Below are 20,474 nucleotides of genomic sequence, written 5' to 3'. Positions count from 1 at the left end.
ATTTACAACAGTCTCAGGATAGCATGAAAACATTAAATAAAGATATGTATAATGTAATTGATACACTCTATGATCATTACTCGGCAGGAGATCACTACTTTACTATGTCTTAACTGATATTTATCCCGTTTATATGTATGTGTGTGTGTGTATATGTATGTATATGTTTATGTATGTGTGTATATATATATATATATATATGTACGTGTGTGTGTGTTGCTATGTGTTTGTGCATATGTATATAACTGTATCTATGTTTTACATTTCTTTTGTAAAGCACTTTGAGCTGCATTTTATGTCATGAAAGGTGCTCTATAAATAAAGCTTATTATTATTATTATTATTATTATTATTATTATTATTATTATTATTATTATTATTATTATTACTTTAGCACGTTAAGTCCTTCTTAAATTCTTAGAAACTAGCTAGTTTCAAACCAGTGATTTACTAAATCAGGTTGCACCATCAAAACTTAAGAAATGTCTTATCTAATAAACATTTAAGTAATGTGTAAATCAGTTGCTAGGGAAACATCTGTAGCATCGTCCAATGAGAAGCAACTAACTATGTAAAAAGGAAGTCACTGTAGCATCACGAGCTGTAACATAACTTCCAAAAATAATAGTTTTAGGGGCCAAAAAATGTAATTAATGTAACTGACAATCCTTTGTTAATGTAGGTACGACATATTTACATACCTGGAGAAAAATGTGTATTTAAGAATTAGTAGTATTCATGCAGTTTACAGTGAGATTATGCTAAGCTAACTGACGTTGTTCGGTCATTTAGTTATTGGCACGTTTTGTAATGTGAGGTATATAGTGTGTGGTTTTTTTGTTTTTTGCATGCTAACGTTAGTTTTATCAGCTGGTTCATTCAACTAGTACACACAACAGTTTCACCTGCCAGTTAGTAGCTGTAAATATTTAGTTACAATTCATCTCTACGTAAGAATTAGATTGTGTGGTGCAACCAGCTTTAATTTAGTGATGCATTAATCTACACTTAGACACTTTGGTTATAACTAAGCTAAGTTTGAACTTACATACAGCTGCTGCAACCGACATCAGGACCCAAACATCCAGATATATGATAAACTCCTTATTAAAGAGGGAGTAAATACTGCTTTAGCCTGGTATTTTAGCATTTTATGCCTGATTAGATATATAAAGTATGTGCAGGCATCATATTCTTGCCAGTTGGCTATTTGGACGTAGTTTATTTTGTTCTGCAGCATTTGGTTTCACTTTTCTACATCACCTCTGGTTCAGGATCACAGCTCAGAGAGGTGAGGCTACATCTGGATTACTCATTAGCACAGCTGGTGTATGTGAGTGTGTGTGTGTGTATTCAAATGTAATTGTGTCTGAATGTGTGTGTGTGTGTGTATAACTGCAAATGCTGGGGGAGTAAGAGAAAACAGACTTTTCCTAGGGGTTTCAGCAAAGTGTTCAGATAACAATCAAGGAAAAGGAGGAAGGAACTGCAGGAGAAGTTTATCCCTTAGCGAATATAGTACATAAATTATATCAAAGTTAATTATAGCTGTGACTGAGAGCTAACGTACTTTCCAATTCTATGCAATACTATGAAGTACGTACTGATATAAATGCTAAATACAGCACTGTGCAAAGGTTTTAGGCACTTTACATGTTTAGATTATTATCCATTATCCAGCACCATCAGGCTTCTGATCCAAGCGGGCAGTTGCGGGTCTGAAAAATGAAACCAAACCTGCATTCTCTCTAATGGCCAGCAGGGGGCGACTCCACTGGCTCCAAAAAGAAGTCCGATTGTATGGAAGTCTATGAGAAAATGTTCTAATGTTGGTACTTCTTTTCTTCTTTTTTTTTTTCAATTTGATTGTAGTATTCTTCACATCTATAACACCCAAAAATAGGCTAAGCTATTAAGATTAGCATCAGTGTCTGCTAAATTAACTCGCTGGCTAGCTAGGTAACAGAGTTGATGCTCCTCAATCTCCAACAGGGTTTTGGAATTGAGACTAAAACTTAAAAAAAGACAGTTTATAGTCAGTTTTTACTTAACTAACCATTAGATAAGAACATAGACCTATCTCTCAGACATTTCACTTTACTTTAAAATGTTACTGAACTGACTGAGAGCCACTACAAGTACATCTGTAGGTTTATTTGAACCATTTTCACTATAACATGAGCAGTTATTAGACTCATCACACACCTGTAATACCTCACTTGTAGCTGACAAACCAATAATTCACCAAACCCTACAGATACTAAAAAAAGAGAACAAGTAAGAAAAATGTAAAGTTAGGAAAGAATGAAGAGGAGGTTGTTAATAGACGTTCAGAGCTCTTCACAATCAGCTCCAGTCCAGACATATTTTACTGAAAGCTAACATGGTGCTGAAGGTTGAATGAGCCTACATCTTTATCAGTAAAATAAATAAAAAGATAAAAAAGACTTTGGATGGATTTTACCTTGAGATTCAGCTGCTTTATCTAAGAATAGACTGAGCTTCAGGAGACAGACAAGTGTTTAATTTGTGACTCAGCTGGGTATTACACACATAAACCAATGATTAACATTAATGGAAAAGATGAAGCCTTTCAAACTGTTTAAAGTACTCTTCAAATAAAATCTCTGCTTTGTTAAAGGCATTCAAACGATTATATTTGTTATAATGCAGTGGATATAAATATGTGATTCAGGGGAAATTCTGGTATTTTAAACAGTCAGAGCAGAGATGTGGATTGATCTGCTGCAATGTGATTTATATTTTTAATGGAAAAATCTTCAAATATTCTTCATACTTTCAAAAGGTTGATAATAATACCCTTTGAATCATGCAATCATTGTTAGGTTTGAATACATTTATTACAGATATTTACTCTTGTACCATGTACACAGGTGTTTGATTGATGGGAACACGATATAAGGAATTCAAATAAATCTCCTCCTGACCTCATCAAGCTTTCAGAGATTCGCTGGTCTGGTGTGCGTCAGAGAGAAGGAATGTAGAGCTTTTACTTGATGCGAGAACTTAAATCATCGCTGGACTTTGTTTAAGGTTGTTATATCCAGCAGGTGTGTTATAGAGTAAAGCAGGTCTGTGTTTAAAGGCAGCAGGTGACTGAATGGTTCGACCCGCAGCTGCACTGCTGATATCATCACGACTGAGAGAAACTCGGGTTGCAGTTTAAAGGCCACAAAACACAGACTGTATTATGATGGAGAAGTGTTGGGGTACTCAGGCTGAAGTCAGGTGCATTTATTTAATGTGTCCGTGTGCGATGATTGTTTTGTGTTTTGTTATATGTAATCTGTTCTCAGGTCTCTCTTGCAAAAGATCTCAAAGAGATTTCTTGAATAAAAGTTTACTTCAGTAAAAAGTCGTGTCAAAAATCTATTCATGTAAAGGTAAAAAAAAACACAAAACATCCTCGGAGTCAAAATAGTTTGTTATTATCTAGAAATTATCATAATTAACAGTTTAAAGGGGACATATCATGCACATTTCTAGGTCTGTATTTTTATTCTGGGGCTCTACTAGAATATCTTTGCATGATTTAAAGTTCAAAAAACTCCTTATTTATCTTATACTGGCCCTTTACGCAGCCCCTCAGTTCAGCCTCTGTCTGAAACAGGCCGTTTTAGCTCCTGTCTCTCTAAGGCCCGCCTCCTGATGAGCCCACTCTGTTCTGATTGGCCAGCTGAGGAGGCTACACCAACAAACTATAAACAAACTATAGTAGCAATAAACAAACTATAGTAGCAAGATTTCACTACTTTTTCTTGTTCTTTACTCAAAATGTCAACTTCTCTAATACATCTGTACATGTTTGTGCCGAAATATGAGTGTGGACAACGCAAACAACACATGGAGAAACCTTATCAACAACCTTAGCAACCAAGGCTACGGACAGACGGCCATTTATGGGCATGGACGATGAGCTGACAAAATAGAGAAAACTTTTTTAGACATACAGGGAGCATTTCTACATACGTTAACCTCACGTTTTGGAAGTTTGACCATGTCTAACATAGATATCTGACATCATAACAGTATATAAATAACAGAAAACCACAGAAAGCATACAGTATGTCGCCTTTAAGCAATGCAGATATTAGTTTTAGGCTTTCCAACATTATAGATGAAGCTGTAAGAATGATTGATGGTCCTTTAAGACGATCAATTCCAAAGTCAGCTGTTATTGGTGAACGTAAGATGAAATAATAAAATATTTAAACGTAATAATGATTTTTTTTAAAGCTATTATGGTTACGGTTGAACTTGGCTACCTGGAGTTTATTTTTTAACAGTTTAATAGTGAAGCATTAAGCTTCACATCTTCTCTCGTCTCTCACTGAGCTTCCGTCTAATATCACTGAACCAGAAATGTTAGCACGACTAAAACTCCTCTTGTCGAGAAATAGTGGAAAAACTGCCTCAAACTGCATACCTTCAACTTCCGAACAAGATAAAATTTGAGATTTAACATACACATCCTGTAGTTAAGCATATCCGTGTATCTGACAGGGCTAAAGAAGAAAAAACAAATCGGCGTGTTAAACCCCCCGAGGCAGGAATACTGTCAAGATGTCAAGGTATGATGATTACATTTCTATCCAAGTCGCAGAGAGCATGACTGTGGAATGCAACCACTAAAATTTATCAATCACTGTCTCACCTGTAACCAAAGACCTGTTCTAAAATGTTCTCTTTTATTTTTTCAATTGCAATGTTTGCTTTTTCCTCTTCATTTCTCAAAGGTTCCCCCTCTTTTCTCTTCTCATCCATCATGTATTGACACTGACATTAGTTTCAACATTTGCTTTCCTTTTCTCACCTCTATGTTTCACTCTTCAATGAGTTTTACAGTCTGTTTCATGGCTTTTCCCCCACATTATTCAATTTTATTAATTTTCTCCCATTTTTTCAGTATTTTTCTTCACATCCTACCATCCATATTTCAGTTTTCTCAATGCTTTATCCCATCTTTACATTTTTCTTCATCTCGTTCAGTGGTTCCCTGCAGGTTGGTCTGTAAAACTGACACTTTCCTCATCAGTCTTTTGACTTGTGGCCCCTTAAAACACAGCGCTGCCTACCTGTGAGCTGCTATCAGCAGCTTTATATGCCGTAGTGGTGCAACGGATCGTAGTTGATCCATGATCCGTACAGATAGCCCCCCACTCATTTAAGACAACGTAAACAAACTGCTGTAAGTACAAGTAATGGACAGACAGCGTGTCGTTAACAGGGATTTTGAAGAGCAACGACCAAACCAGCATCTAACGGGTCCACAGTGACGTCTGTAGGTACGTTACCTGATGTTTAATGTGCTGCAGCTGAGCAGCTAATTAGCTACATTGCTGCTAACTGACGTCAGCGGTGCACTTTTCCACGCTGAATGTTTGTTTTATGGCTCATTCAACAAGCTGCAGGACAAGACGTGTGTTCATGTTTGTAAGTTATCAAGTTGTGATGATGTGGACACAGACTTGTTGTTTCATTCACTACCATGTTTAAAAGAGGAAGGTATCAGGCCTCATATTGCAATTTAATTTAACAATTGAGCTTTGAGTATTTTATATATTTTAAGATTTTATTTAAACATTGGTCATCTTGAATGTCATTTTCATTTAACACCATGGACAAAAGAAAGCAAAGTTTTATTTATTCCTCCCCCCTTTTTTTTTTTTGCTGATCCCTAAAATGATCTGATCCGTGACTCAAATCCGTGATACGATCCGAACCGTGAGTTTTGTGATCCGTTGCACCCCTAATATGCCGTGTAGTAAAGAGAGGAGCTTTGCACTTCTACAACATTGTCAGAGATATTGTCTTTTTCATTCCACACATGACCGGTGCCTACATTTCCCAACAACGCTCAACTAAACTCGATTCACTCGACTGTACAGGTTGAGGTGTGTTATGCTAGTAGCGTCTAATGTAGCCTTGGGATCGGGCTAACCTCACTTCTTTGTAACTCCACACCCACAGATTTTTTAAAAAAATTTTTTTTACATTTTCAAACTTGTAGCGTTCAGCCCACCGACCGACACTGACTCAAGTGATACTTCAGGCGGTTTATCAGATTTCATAGAGCTCACTCTGGAGACACAAAAGGCTTTATACTACTGTTTACACATATACAGTGATACTCCCCAACACCTGTAAACAGACTCTGATGTGTAAATTTGGTTCCCTTTCAAGTGGAGAACTGGTTTCACCTTGTTCAGGGTGTTTTTTTTCATTGGATTGGGTGGCGGCAAGGCAGAAAAAGAACACTTAATACTCCATGTTTGAGTTAATTTTGTTATTAAAGTCAGATAAATGCAAAGAAATATGTAAACCTTCATATCGAACACCTCGTCTTTGTTCAAGTAATTCATGTTGCACCTGCATTCCTTTTATATGCCATCATTTATTCGTTATTATATTGTATGTTGACACTGCCTTGAGTAAATACGATGTAATTGAAGTACTTCAAAAGGCTTGAATAGACATGAAACAAGAGTTTGCGCAACTGTGCCACCAACAGCGACCTGAGGCAAAAGATAGAAACCTGATAAAACAACTGAGCGGTTTAAATAAGTTCACTTTTCACATTGCAGGTTATTTTTTTTCATGACTTAAAGTGGTCTGAAAGCTGATTTGCACCTTAACCTTCCTTCTTCTGCACAGCGACGACAGCTGAGGCTCACGGGTGTCATAGTATTTAGTGCTATCTCCCATGCCGTACTAATAAAAACTAAGAAATGAATTTCTTTTAAAAGAAAACTTTAAAATGGGAATTTATAGACTTCTGGAAGTAGCTGCTCTTCCCATGTGATAAAAAAAAAAGAAAAAAATCTGAGAAACATTTTATGGCAGTAATGTCATTTTTTTTTTCTCATCTTACATATGTTCTCACAACCCCTGGAGAGATCCTGACCTCCAGGTTAACAACCAAAAACAGAGCCACCTGCGTCTCTCTATCTACTGTCAGTTAAATCACAGATTAAATATCTCCTGTGGGATGTTGCTGTGTATTTCCTTTTACTGTACATCAACATATATATATATCTGATATATCTTACCTCCTCTCCCCTGTCTCCCCTCTCCACCCTCTAAAATCCCTTCTTTCCTCCCCAAATTCCCTAAATCACTCATGTACAACAACATGGAAAAAAAAGTTACATCACCAGCTTTACAAGGAAGCAGAGACCTTCAACAAGTCTGTACGAGTGTGTGTGTTGATACATGTGTGACCGTCTGTACGTTTGTGGGTAAGAGAGAGTGCATGTGTGTGTGTGTGTGTGTGTTTACATGCACACAACAAAAGACAGACAGTGAACAATGTTTATAGGCGGATATGTGACTGTTCATGTGTGTGTGTGTGTGTGACTGATGTTGGATTTGACAGAGTAATGATGGCTTATTGTAAAATCCCGCACAGCCTGCAGGTAGCTAAACTACACACACACACACACACATGCTTACGTATTATTAAATTAATAACACACTGCCCACTTCCACCTTTATCAGAGACCTACTTATCAAGAAATTCACCTACACACACACACAGTCTATGGTTCACCCACATGTATTAGAGCAAGCTCCGTCTTGTTCTGTCTGCCTCTACAATACAAAACTAAAAAGGTGAGACAGGAAATTTATTTGGATCCAAGTTGTAATCAGAAAATATATCTTCCTCTCCGCCTCTGGCTATTTTTCTGCCCTGCAATCGCATAAACTACCTGAGGAAAGTAACAATTTCTCTTTACCTCTTCCTGTCATCCCCGTCTGTTACGTATAGATGCCTCATTTCTTTCCCTGCAGATGTCCTGTTCCTCTGTGTTTAAATGTTTAAACCGTCATATGCTTTGTTTCCATCTTTTATGTTAAGCAATGACTTTGGTGAAAGGGGTTAAACCACATGTCATCCCTCTTTTCTCTCCCTGCATTTTCTGTCGCAATCAAAAACAAATTCTTTCTTCATAAATTGTATATTTAATATCTTTTATATCTGATATGCATATGATCTCTGACTCAGCACCTGACTGGAGTTACAATCTGCCACTTCTTTGTCTGAGACAATGACAATAAAGCTTGTTTGACTGCTTAAGTCTCATCATGTATTATTGCTAAAATACACTATACTGTGTTATGCTCAAAACAAAACTGAGATTAACATATTCATATATGGTTGATTTGATAAATACAGCTTTGATTGCTGCAGTGCTCACTGGCTGAACTGATCAAAACCTTCACAAGGCTTCATTCACTGCGCTGAGTCACACAATCATCTGCAACTGGTCAACCATGTCACATAACAAGTGTAGTGTAGTCCATTTTGTCCACTTTATATTATTTAGATTGTTTATTTTGTTCTTCTGATTGTTCTGATTATTTACAGATGACTGTGTAAATGTGAATTTGCACTGTAAATTTGTATTTAAGTAACCTTAAAATGAAAACTGACACTGGCCTTCATCCAATAGAAGAGCAATATTCCACTGACGGAGGATAATTTACTTGATTTCAGATGTCAAGTTGGCACTAGACACTTCATTTTTTCTGACTTGGCTTCTTGCTTCAGATTTGACACTAATGGCATGAATTTGATTTTCCATCTGTAGACTCTCAAAATGATTTTTGACTTGTTCCTGAACACTCCTGAACTGAGTCTTGGTCAAATCTCTGGTGGCAAAAGACATTTATCTAAATGAAAATGTTGCAGATTAGCATTTTTGTTTCACTGCATTCTTGTTTTTCTCTTGTATCTTAATTGCATTAAAGGTATGCAGGTACAGATAGACAGAGCTGGCACCCAATGAAACCACAACCAGAATAATTAAAACCATGGCGCTTCAGATCAGTCGTAGCTCGGGGGCATGAACTGCAGAGATGAGTGAGTGTGTGTTTAAATATGTGTGTGTGTGTGTGTGAATAGTTAGACGCATCTGAGTATGTAATATCGTAAATCATTTTTATGACCTGGTGTGTTTACCAAGATTTTCACATATCTTTTCAGTCAAGGACACAAACAAACTAACACATATACACACACATTTCTCTACTGTCGCAATCAAAAATAAGAACTGCTTTTCATTTCATTTGATATTTTTGTGAATCTGTCAAAGCTTAAACAGTATATGTTTATTCTCATCCACAGGTTTCTCTTGCTAGAAGAAATAAATACAGGATAAAAAAAAGAAACAAACATCCTGAAAAAACAAAACAAAACATAGTTTTTGAGCAGTTTAAACACTGTTCTAAATGTCTGTGTAAGTTAAAGTTAATTTTTTTTAAGTGCAAAATCACACCAGGTGTCTCAATATGCTTAACAGCAGTAAAGCAATGTTAAAAGAACTGAACAATATTAAAAGAATTGAGGAAGGACGACAAAACGATAAATTATGGAAAATTTAAAGAGGGTCCAAAACAAAGAAAACCATCTGAAGTAGCCCATCATGTGACACACGCACGTTATCACATCACTACCAATGATAACAGGAATGCAGATATTAGCTGTTCTACAGCCCAACAAACGCACCCCGAGGTGTAGAGCAATACAGACTATATCCAACCCACACCACTGGTGTTGAAGCAGGTCATATGATTGCAAGAATATGTATGTTTTGAGTCTAGATTTAAAGATTTCAACAGAGGTAGCTTCCCTGATTGTAAGAGGTAGCCGGTTCCAGAGATAGGGAGCTCGGTAGGAGAACGCTCGACTGCCTACTGATTTTTTTCTTGATTCTAGATCAGAGTGCACGAGGAGGAGTATAAGGGGTGATGAGGTCAGAAAGATATGATGGTGCAAGCCCATGTGGTGATTTATAAGCTAAGAGAAGCACCTTAAAAGTCGGATCTGGCTTGGATTGGGAGCCAGTGAAGAGAGATTAGGATTGCAGTAATATGGTCAAATTTTCTAGTTCTAGTTAGTATTCTAGAGGCAGCATTTTGCACAAGTTGTAATTTTTTAATACTGCAGCTAGGTAGACCAGAGAAGAAGCCATTACAGTAATCTAGTTGTGAAGAAACAAAAACATGTGTTAGATTTTCCCTAATGTGTACATCGAATGAGTGAGCTGAATCAAAAATAACACCAATGTTTTTAACTGTGGAGCTCTGGGTAATTATGCGGTCCCCGAAGTTTAGAGTAAGGTCTGCAAGAAGAGGGAGTTGGCTCTTTGGGCCAACAACTAGCATCTCAGTTTTACTGGCATTTAGTCATAACAAATTTTGTGACATCCAGTTTGTAACAGCGACTGGGCATAATTCAAGATTTGAAATTTGTGAACGATCATCAGGTCTAATTGGTATGTAAATCGGGGTGTCATCCGCGTAACGGTGAAATTTGATACCGTAGCTGCCATAAAATTTCACCAAGAGGTAGCATGTACACACTGTATGTAACTGCTGTTTAAGGTATATTAAACAGCAGTTAACTCTAGCAACAATACACCATCATCATGCCAGTGAAACTAAATTAACCTTGAGTTAAACTGACTACAAACACACTTTACAAAATGGACAAAAATTTGAACACACCTTGACCCTGGTATATAAGCACAAACTCATGTGTCCTGACATAGAAAATAGGGACTTTAGTGGAGGAAATGCCACTCCAAGAATTTTATATACTTTCACACATATTTATTTCTGGTCCATTTTGTCCCTTTTATTTTGTTTAGATCAATTGTTCTTCTGATTATTCTGATTATTTCAATGACTGTAAATGTGAATTTGCATTGTAAATTTGTATTTAAGTAACCTGAAATCATAACTGACACTGGTCTTCATCCAATAAAAGAGCAATATTCCACTGACAGGATATTTTAATTGATTACAAATGTCGAGTTGGCACTAGACACTTCATTTGTTCTGACTTAGCTTTCTGCTTCAGATTTGACACAAATGGAATGAATTTGATTTCCATCTGTAGACTCTCAAACTGATTTCTGACTCGTTCCTGAACACTTATTCGTGTTAAAAGGTATGCAGGTAAAGATAGACAAAGCTGGCACCCAATGAAACCACAACCAAAATAATTAAAACCATGGCGCTTCAGATCAGTCATAGCTCAGAGGCATGAATTTAGTGATGTGTTTTTTGCAGAGATGAGTGTGTGTGTGTGAGCAGGTAGACGCATCTGAGTCTCTGTAATATCATATAAATCATTTTTATGACCTGCTGTGTTTACCGAGATTTCATCTTTGTTCAGTCGAGCATACAAACAAACACGCGCACACACACACGTAGCTAAACTTCATAAGTTGAGTCAAAACAATGTTGGTGTTCTGCAGGTCTGTGAGTCATGACAGTGCACTCTGATTGTGTGTGTGATATTCATTCATCCTTTGAAGGCTGGGTGCAGATTTGTGTCTTACTTGTAGGGGTCGTTGGGTTCCTTGGCGTTGCAGGCCTCAGCGTGACCGTTACACACACAGCGTCCTCCGATACTGATGTCCTTGATACTGTAGTAATACTGTAGAAAAATAATAATAGTACACAACATGAGTCATTACCAACATGTTGCCATTTATAATGTTTTAATTAAATGTTAAAGCTAAACACAAATTTTGGATCTATATAGGACACATCAGATTCTCATTTGTTGATGCTAACTCTCTGGACCCGCCGTTTGCAAGTTAAACCAACAACTCAAAAAAAAAAAAAAAAAGTTTGGGAAATAGCTGAGGGAAACAGCTAACCTGGCTCTTTCCAAAGTTAAAAAATACACCTTCCAACACCTGTAAGGCTGATTGTTTAATCAACAATTGTGGTATCAATCTTCACATTAGAATCTCAGCGAGATGGCAAATACATGTGAGTATATTTCCCAAAACTATTCCTTTAAATTATAGTGAAAATCCTGAATCATGTTTCCAGAAATACCAAATGTGTCATTTGCTGAAATTCTCCAGATTAAAAAACATTTACACATTTAAACCCTGATCAGACAGAGCACGTTTTAGCAGCCCTTTGGAGGCTTTTTGTGATTGTTTTCAATTAGAGTGAAGCTTTTTGCTCACTGCTTTTGTGTTGCTGAGTGCCTCACATTTGTTGCACTATGCGCCCTGAACGCCTCATGTTGAGAAAACTCAGAGCAGAAAAATGCCTAATGTTATTAGCGTTTTTTTCCCCCAAACTAGTGGTAGCTGTTGCTGGATACTTGGAGCTATAGGACTTTACCGACCGTAGTTACCATGATGTGAACAGAAAGCAGCAGGCCCGGAGTGAGTTTACCTCACAGTAAAATAACAGTTAGGCTAAGGTACAGGTGATTCAGTGGTTGCCTAGCAATAATTAAAAAAAGATGCAGCCAGCTGTTCTTTTTTTAAATTGTAGGCTTCGACAAAAAAGGCAGTGCACCTCACATTTTGCAACCTGCAAAGTCTGAACTGCCTTAAGCCACATAGCTTCATTAAATTAAGCAGGTACAGATATGGTATGTGATATTATCATGAGATGTGGAATAAATGGAGCTTCTCCCTTAAAAGATATGTGGAGCTTAGGGTGATTTAAGCGGAATTAAGAAGTTCATAAATGTAAAGTACTTAAAACACTGTATCAGAAAATTGATATTTACATCCATAAAACATATTTTTTACATATATGGAGCTACAAACAGCCAGTAATGTAAGTTATATTCAGAAGTAAGTCTTATGCTCTTGCTGTCAATCATTACTAAATCAATGTCTTGCGTTGTTTTACCCTGCGGGTGACGGTGGGGTCGCGGAGAGCCTTTCCCATCAGGTGACCCAGCAGCGTGTTGGTTCTCAGGAAGCGGAGCCTGATGTTGGTGGCCTTGGTGAACTCCCTCAGCACTGGCGAATAGGAGAAGTTCATCGCTCCGGGACGCCCGTTCACCAAGGACACCACGATCTGATAGAAGAGGAGGAAAACATAAACATTACAGCCTGAGATTTCCAGTAAGCACTGGGAGGGATAACATCAACCAAATCAAGCACAAAACTAGTTTTGTTGTTTTGGTTTTTTTTTTGCAATCTGTGGCAGATTTACAGTAAAATTATAATGATGTTCCTGATCTCTGAAAAAGGACAAAACAACAACAGGGCTGCAACAAACCATTTCTTTCATTATTGATTATTCTGCTGATTTTTTTGTCAAGAAATTGATTAATTGTTGGTTTTATAAAATGTCAGAAATTAGAGAAAAATGAACGTCTTTCACAGTTTTCCAGAACTCAAGGTGACGTCTTTAAATCGCTTGTTTATGTCCAACCAACACTCCAAATATTCAGTTTCAAATAAGACAAGAAAAAAGCAGCAAATCCTCACGTTTGAGTTGTTTAAGTCATTTTTAAAGCAAAACTGCCAAACATGTCCCAGTTCCAGCTTGTTATTTGTGAGGATTTGCTTCTAGTCTGTATCTTGTGTGATAGTAAATTCAATATGTTTGGATTTTGGACAGGAAATTTGATGACATCACCTTGGACTTTAGGAAACTGTGACGCACATTTTTTCACTGTTTTCTTGCATTTTATGGACCAAACAGTGAACTGACGGAGTATTATGTGAGTGTTTCGTACACAGACTCACCTCTCCGTTTTCCAGCGGCACTATACGCGAGTACTCAGTGGTGCAAACGATGTCGTTATCATTGTTGATTCTCTCGATGGACCTCTGTCCGAAACGCTCGATACAGTCCGACTTAGAGGCTACACACACACACACAGACAGATGAGAAAGAGTCAGAGAAAGGGGGGAGAGAAGAAAAGAAAAGCTTATAATCAGTTACAACCACATATTTGGAAGCGTGTGAAGGTCCCCTCGTGTTAAAACTTCAGCAGTTTAAACCATCTTGTGGCATTTTAATGATGTGTCTCAGTGTAATAATTAGAGGAGGGTCCGACTCGGTCGAGCTGTATGTTTAACCCGACACCCCTCCTTAAATATACACCTCAGCTACAACTTCACAACAGCTGGAAGTGACAATAATCAGCGTCCACTGACTACACCGACACGGTATAACTCTTTAAACCCAGCCTGCTGTAAACCTGATTCAAACCCCAAATCCAGGATCTGACTATATTTTCTTTTTTTTAATCCATCAGTGAATCATTTAGGCAATAAAGACGTTAAACAGTAACTCTGAAGGAGCATTTTTGCTTGAAAAATGACAACCAATTATCAAAATTGTAGCTGATTAGTGTTCTGTTAATAAACTAAACTCTTAAAGCAATAGAAATAATCCAAAATTCAGCCGCTTTACAGAAATCAGATATAAAAGATATCAATCTGGAGAGTCTACACGGTTGGTTGGATCTTAATGAAAAAGATGTTATGTGTTCATCGCTCTCTCTACTTTTTTTTTCTGTTTCTTTCTCTCTCTGTGCTGTGAAGATAAACTGTGTTTCAGGTGCTGTGCTGTATAAAGAAAAGTTGAGTTAAGTATGCTACCAATAAGCTCCCAGTATATAAATGCTAATGTGACAAAGACTTTCCATATGTTGAGCAGTTGTGAGGTCAAGTTTCAGTGATCATCTAATTTTATTTCACTGTATAAATATCGTTCTGTTTCTCTGGCTTCAGACATCCACAGTCTTTTAATGAATTCATTAAACTGTAAAAGGATGTTTGACAGTATGAGAGAGAAGTTCAGCCTGAGTCAGAAGTCACATTGTTTCTTCATGAAGAGACATTCCTGCAATAGTTTCACTTTATCTTAAGATTCGTCCTGACATAGAAGGAGAGTGAATAACCGTGAACAACAAGACAAAGAGGAGGAGAGAAACTCTGGTTGTATAATGCCAAGATGCCGAATCCAGCCGTACTGGAGTTTATTTGTGCATATGTGTGTGTGTGTGTGTGTGTGTGTGTGTGTCTAACAGCTGCAGCCAAGTCAAATGGTTCTGAGATTTAAAGCTTTGAGGTCAACACCGATTTATTCTTTGCTATTTACTATCCTGTCTTCTCTCTGACTGTTTCATGTTGGAGAAGCTTCTTTCATCAATGCTGCTCCACAGTCGTCATGTGAACCTATAAAACGCATCTACAGTACAGTTCATTCAACTTGGTGAAGAGAAAACTGTTAAAAACATCAAATTATTTAGTTTTCAGGTAAAGATGGAGGTAAAGACTCCAGGTTGTCAGCTGAGTCAGGTTAACGATGATCAGCTCTGGTACAAACATGGCTGCTGGATTTTGGGAGTGCAGGATTGAGCTGAAAATCAGCTCCAGTTAGCAGGATTAAGGTCAGCTGTGAGCCGGTGTCAGTCTACAGCTTATATCATTTGACCTTCATTTCAGCTGCTTTTGGATGCTTTTAGGCCAAGAAGGTTTGACACATTAATAAAAAATAAGATTTCTATCATTTTCAGGCAAGTACGCAACATAACTAAGACGTGTGATTAATTGAAACATCAGAGCAGAAAAAGATCAACTCCTAAACAGCAGAAAGTGTTTGGTAATGTACTCTACAAACTAAATTTTTAATGTGTCGTGACTGGTTTCTGGCTGCATAGTCTTTAACTTTACTCAGTTTTACTGTTTTCTTTTTTTTTTAAGGAAAATTCAAGATCTACTATTTTCACTGACCTCTTAATCTGGTATGAACAACCCTGAGCAGACAGACATTCAGTGCAGGGAACACATTTACACATTCATATGTGTTGCCTGCTGTCTGTTGCTCTGCCCATCTACAATCAGTCCACAATGAGATGCACCTGGCCCAGAGAGGAAGAGGTTGAGGTTTCTTGATTGTGGACTGTGCTGGTCTGTCCTCTCAGCCTGGGATTTTATGTTTTTTAGTTTTTCTGTTGTATTTTAATTGTTTACAGCATTTATTTAGTGTTCTGGTTGTTTTGTATGTTTTTCATTAATAATCCCATGGTTTGGGTGTTTTACAAGGTTGTTAAGAGTTTTAAATTGGGTAAATGGTGGATTGTTGTAGGGCTGACCGAGGGTTGGGCGTAACAACCACATTACTGTAAATCTACACATACATGCAGCAGATCAGTAACCAGGTAACCATTGTTTTGGTGTGTGTGTGTGTCCGTGTCGGAGCAGCCTGACAGGCAAACGGACAGTTAACATTGTTTTAGCTTTAGTTTTCAGTTTGGATGGAATCATTTTAAATACGAGGACATACTGCACCGTGTAATGATCTGTGATCTATAATGTGCTTTCTCTGCCTGCAGTCTATTGTTATGGATGTACACACTTGTTAAAAGCCGGTGCTCTCCAGGAGAAATTTAGCTGTGAAAATCAAGTTTCTTGTTTACTTAACACTTCAGAAATCAGCTTTCTTGAGAAAGCAAACTGTAAGCTGGTTACTTAAGTGCATGTAAACATAATGATTAAGCTCCTGTGAGTATACTGGTATATTAGCCTTCATCAACATATTCAACGGTGAGAACATACTGAGGTGAATCGTCAGCGTAAAGGTGAAGTTTACTGAAGGATTTCACAGTTAAGATGTCCTACAAACCATCATGAATTCAGTTATCTACCACCGTCTTCTTGGAGACCTGGATCAGCTTTCAATGATGCAAATTAATGCCAGGTCACTACTACTGTTAAAACATATACACACACACAAGAAGCAGACCCAAACCCCCCCCGTGTCTGTTTTACTCAGGTGAACATCAAGCTGCGACCTGCTGGCAGACATGCCTGGAATTCCCCTCCAGCTCACCTGGACTGACAGCTGCCGTAACCAATCAGCTGGCAGCTCTTTGATGTAATGACCCCCCCTCTCCCCAAACCCCTCAACTCCCCTCCGATCTGACCAACAAACCAACCAACCAATCAGCCGCCTTCCCTCGGGGCTGCTGTTTCACTCTGAGATTAGAGGGAGAATTAAATCCCGCCCTGAGGGAGGTTAGGAAAGCATGAAGTGATGCTGATGGAATCTCACTCGGTTTGGTCCTGACATCCAAACATCTGGACTCTCACACGTGTGTATGTACGTGATGTATAGGTGAATAGTGTCTGTGTGCTTCTACTCACAGGCGAAGTACTGCCAGGGTTGATAGGTCAACCCGAAGTCGATGGATCTCTCCAGAACCCAGAGATCCGGACGAGGAGAGTTGGCGAACTTAATCAGCACGTAAGCCACATGAAAGAGCTGCAGAGACACAAAGAGAAGAAGAAGAAATTCCTGTTAAATTACATATTCAAACATAGTTATTGTTGGATTGTTCCTGAACATTGCAGCTAAATGAAGCGAGTGATTTACTCAACATTACAAATGACCTCTAAGGTAATAATACACACAACACAAATACAAATATATTAATACTTATAAAAATATTCACCTTGAAAGGAATAAAACCAGTTTCTGTTTCTTTATTCATGCATTCATCACAAGAAAAATCACAGAAGAAGCTCAGTTTTTTACAAAACTTTGGGGCTGCAACTAACAATATTTCATTATCAATCAATCGTTCAGTCTATAAAATGTCAAAAAGGTCTGTAAAAACTGTCCATTAATTACTCCGAGCCCCCAAGATGACTTTCAAATATCTTGTTTTGTTTGACCAACAGTCTAAAACCCAACAAGAATTCACTTCACAACGATACAAAACAGAGAAAAGCAAAAAACCCTCACATTTGAAAAGGATTTTTGGTGTATTTTCCTTGAAAAATCACTGAAACAATTAATCAATTATTAAAATTGTTGCAGATTATCTTCTTTTGATTGATTGACTCTAATCTCAGCCTTTAAAATCAGAGCTGTCGATGCAAGAATTAAAGGATGAAAATGATGGATGGATGATCAATGCATCCTTCATGGATTAAAATATGTTTAATTAAGATTTAAAATGCAGTTTAATGTTCATTTAGAGAGCAGAGAAGCAAAGCCGAGAGAGGAGGAAAGGAAAGGATGAGAAATTAAAGGGGAAACAAAAAAAAAAAGCGGGTAAAGAGAAGAGAAAACAACAGGAAAAGCGAGCCGCCTCGTCGACCCCTGCGACGACCCCGAACGGTTGACCTGTGAAACTTCTCCCCTCCGAGGAGACGTCACATCAAAACCAACTACAGTACGTCTCGATCTATCACGTCGTGTTACATGTCACGAGTCAAAAAAAAAAAAAAAAGCTGATTCCTGTCACTAATGAGCACCAGATGCTCCCTTCATCACACACTCTCCATCACATAGAGACTCTCTGGTTTCAGCTCGACCGTAGCCTCTTCTCTTTTCGTTTGTCATCCCTCATTCATTTCCTGAAAGGCCCTGAGGCTGGTTAAACGGTGATGACAAACTGCTCTCATGGGTTTAGCGAGAGAGAAAGAGAAAGAGAGAGAGAGAGAGAGAGAGAGAGAGCTCAGCTGCACTGTTTTGTCTGTCAGACCTTGAAATCACTCCCCAGTTGAAACAGAACACACTGAAATAACATAATGACGCACATAATAACATTATAACGAATCACCATCGCCTCCTCTGAGTGTGTGTGTGTGTGTGTGTGTGTGTGTGTGTGTGTGTGTTGATAGCTGTGATGATTTTAGTATGTATGTAAGTAATTGAAACTATTCACATTATCATCTCTCTTGGGTTCTTGACTTAATATTTGAGTTTAAATGCTGCACTTGATGCCAAAATATTCCTCATGATACATGAAACTGTGTTTTATTATAGACAGAGGAAATATCTCACAAGTCAACACTTTTTCTAACATTAAAAATCTGTCGTTGTTTCTTTCTTGTTTTCATTAAATAAATTGAGGGTGAGAACAGTTTGACAGCTTACAGGAACATTTGATTCACTGCTACACAACCATTTTTTTCTCCTCAGGGGACAAATAAAGAGATTGATTTGATGACATCATTCATGAAATGCAGGACTGTAATTCGACTGACAAAATGAGATTTGACGATGGGTACTTTTTGACTTTTAGGGTGAAGCCTGAAACATTTCTACGTGACATCTTTAATTTTAAATGCAACCAGACAACCAGCATTTTTCCTCATTTTTTAAAAGATTATGATTTAAAGTCTAAAGATGCAAACGAGTGTTTCAGAGCCTCGGCTTTAACGGTTGATAGGTTGAAGCACAAAGCTTCCTGTCGCTTTGATTCTGTCATTTTATATTCAAACATTTGACCTTTTTTTCAATTTTCTTCTGTATGTTGTGCTGTTTTTTTCCTTCTTTGATCATTTTCTTTAATACTTCTTTAATATTTTACAGTTTACGTCATTGTCTCTTGAGCTGTAATGTTTCAAAGTTATATATATATATAACAAAGGTTCAAACTGACATCTCTTTATATATCTTTTTTATAGATTCTGCTTCTTCCAGATCCTCCTTGAAGTTTTATCACACATACTGAATGAATATTTAATGCTAAGATGCCTTTTTAATGGCTTCACAAGTACGAGATGAGACAGTCGATGAGACATTCTTGAAATAAATTTGCATCTCTTGCAACAACAGGGACTGTGCAGGAATTTAACTTTTGTGGTGAAGAACAAACACATTTTTACAGCTTTAAAATTTGTTGGGAGAAATTTCCAGGTATGTGAAACATTTCTCTCTGTTGCTGCTTCAAAGAGCAAAACTGTATCTATCTGAATGTGTTTATCTCCTTCCACTGCCTCCGAATGTGTCTGCGGTGCCTTCAAATGTACATTTTCTGTGTGCACATACAGTCCTGATGCAACAGACGCAACATTAGACTTTACAGTGTAAAAGTTGCACGGAGCTGATGTAGACAAACTGCTTGTGTGTAAAAAAAAACGCTTTCTGTTCATGTTCCTACAAGTTCAAGCTGCTCTTTGTCTCACCACACACTCTCTCTCTCTCTGTCTCTCTCTCTCTCTCTCTCTCTCTCTCTTTCATCATCCATCACAGTTGAGTTCGGCCTGTGATCTCCAGACTTCCTCCTTTTGACGGGCCAGCTCTGTCTGAGGTGACGACAACAGGCAAAGCACACAAACACTACAACTACTCCTCCATCACTGAGGAATGCCACAAGTGTGTGTTTCAGGCTGAGGAATGAGAGAAGAGGATGATGAAGGAATGGAGGAGGAGAGGAACGTGTCATCTTTTCTCTTGTTGACAGAGGAGACTCGAGTTCATCCATCAATCCTCCATTCCTACCATACCATTTGTACTCGGTTACTAGAAAGAATAGAAGAATAATTATTCAACTTCCAATCACACTTCTGACGTAATTTCGACAACTTCAGAAACAACAAAAAGACTCAAACTGAGTAAAAAGTGAGTAAAATGTGTCTTTCATTCCCCAAAAAGACACAAACTATGTTGGAATATCTTTCAATATGAACAAGAAGCAAATAATTAAATCATCTGTAGCCTACGGTCAAAAAAACGGTTATTAGAGATTTCTTTATCCGCTGTAACTTTGTTTTTAGATGATCAAATGAAAGAATTCTACTTCATATGTATCCACCAAACATTGGCTCAACGACAGACGGAGGCTTCTCCAAACACACTGTGTATATATATATATATAAGAATATGTGTACATGTGTGTTTGTAAGAGAGAGATCTGAAGGACAGGAAAC

At 37.7% G+C, this 20,474-nt stretch overlaps 1 protein-coding gene and 1 long non-coding RNA gene across 3 annotated transcripts in view; one reads left to right on the top strand and one right to left on the bottom strand.

Moving 5' to 3' along the window:
* The window catches only part of lama5 (laminin, alpha 5), a 120,876-nt gene that overhangs the window by 57,493 nt on the left and 42,909 nt on the right, over positions 1–20,474 (bottom strand). For both annotated transcript variants that reach the window (XM_067593339.1, XM_067593338.1), the window contains exons 3-6: positions 16,956–17,073; positions 13,545–13,663; positions 12,697–12,867; positions 11,370–11,467 (exon numbers count right to left, since the gene is read on the bottom strand). In XM_067593339.1, coding sequence (XP_067449440.1) covers positions 11,370–11,467; positions 12,697–12,867; positions 13,545–13,663; positions 16,956–17,073 — 506 coding nt within the window. The remainder of the gene's footprint in view (positions 1–11,369; positions 11,468–12,696; positions 12,868–13,544; positions 13,664–16,955; positions 17,074–20,474) is intronic.
* LOC137185097 (uncharacterized) lies at positions 15,126–20,089 on the top strand. The gene is made up of 3 exons (XR_010928751.1): positions 15,126–15,411; positions 19,230–19,461; positions 19,798–20,089. It is a non-coding gene; the product is annotated as an uncharacterized lncRNA (long non-coding RNA).

Source organism: Thunnus thynnus, chromosome 6 (genome assembly GCF_963924715.1).
Source record: "Thunnus thynnus chromosome 6, fThuThy2.1, whole genome shotgun sequence".
NCBI classification, from domain to species: Eukaryota; Metazoa; Chordata; class Actinopteri; order Scombriformes; family Scombridae; genus Thunnus; species Thunnus thynnus.
This window is presented reverse-complemented; position numbering and strand designations above follow the sequence as displayed.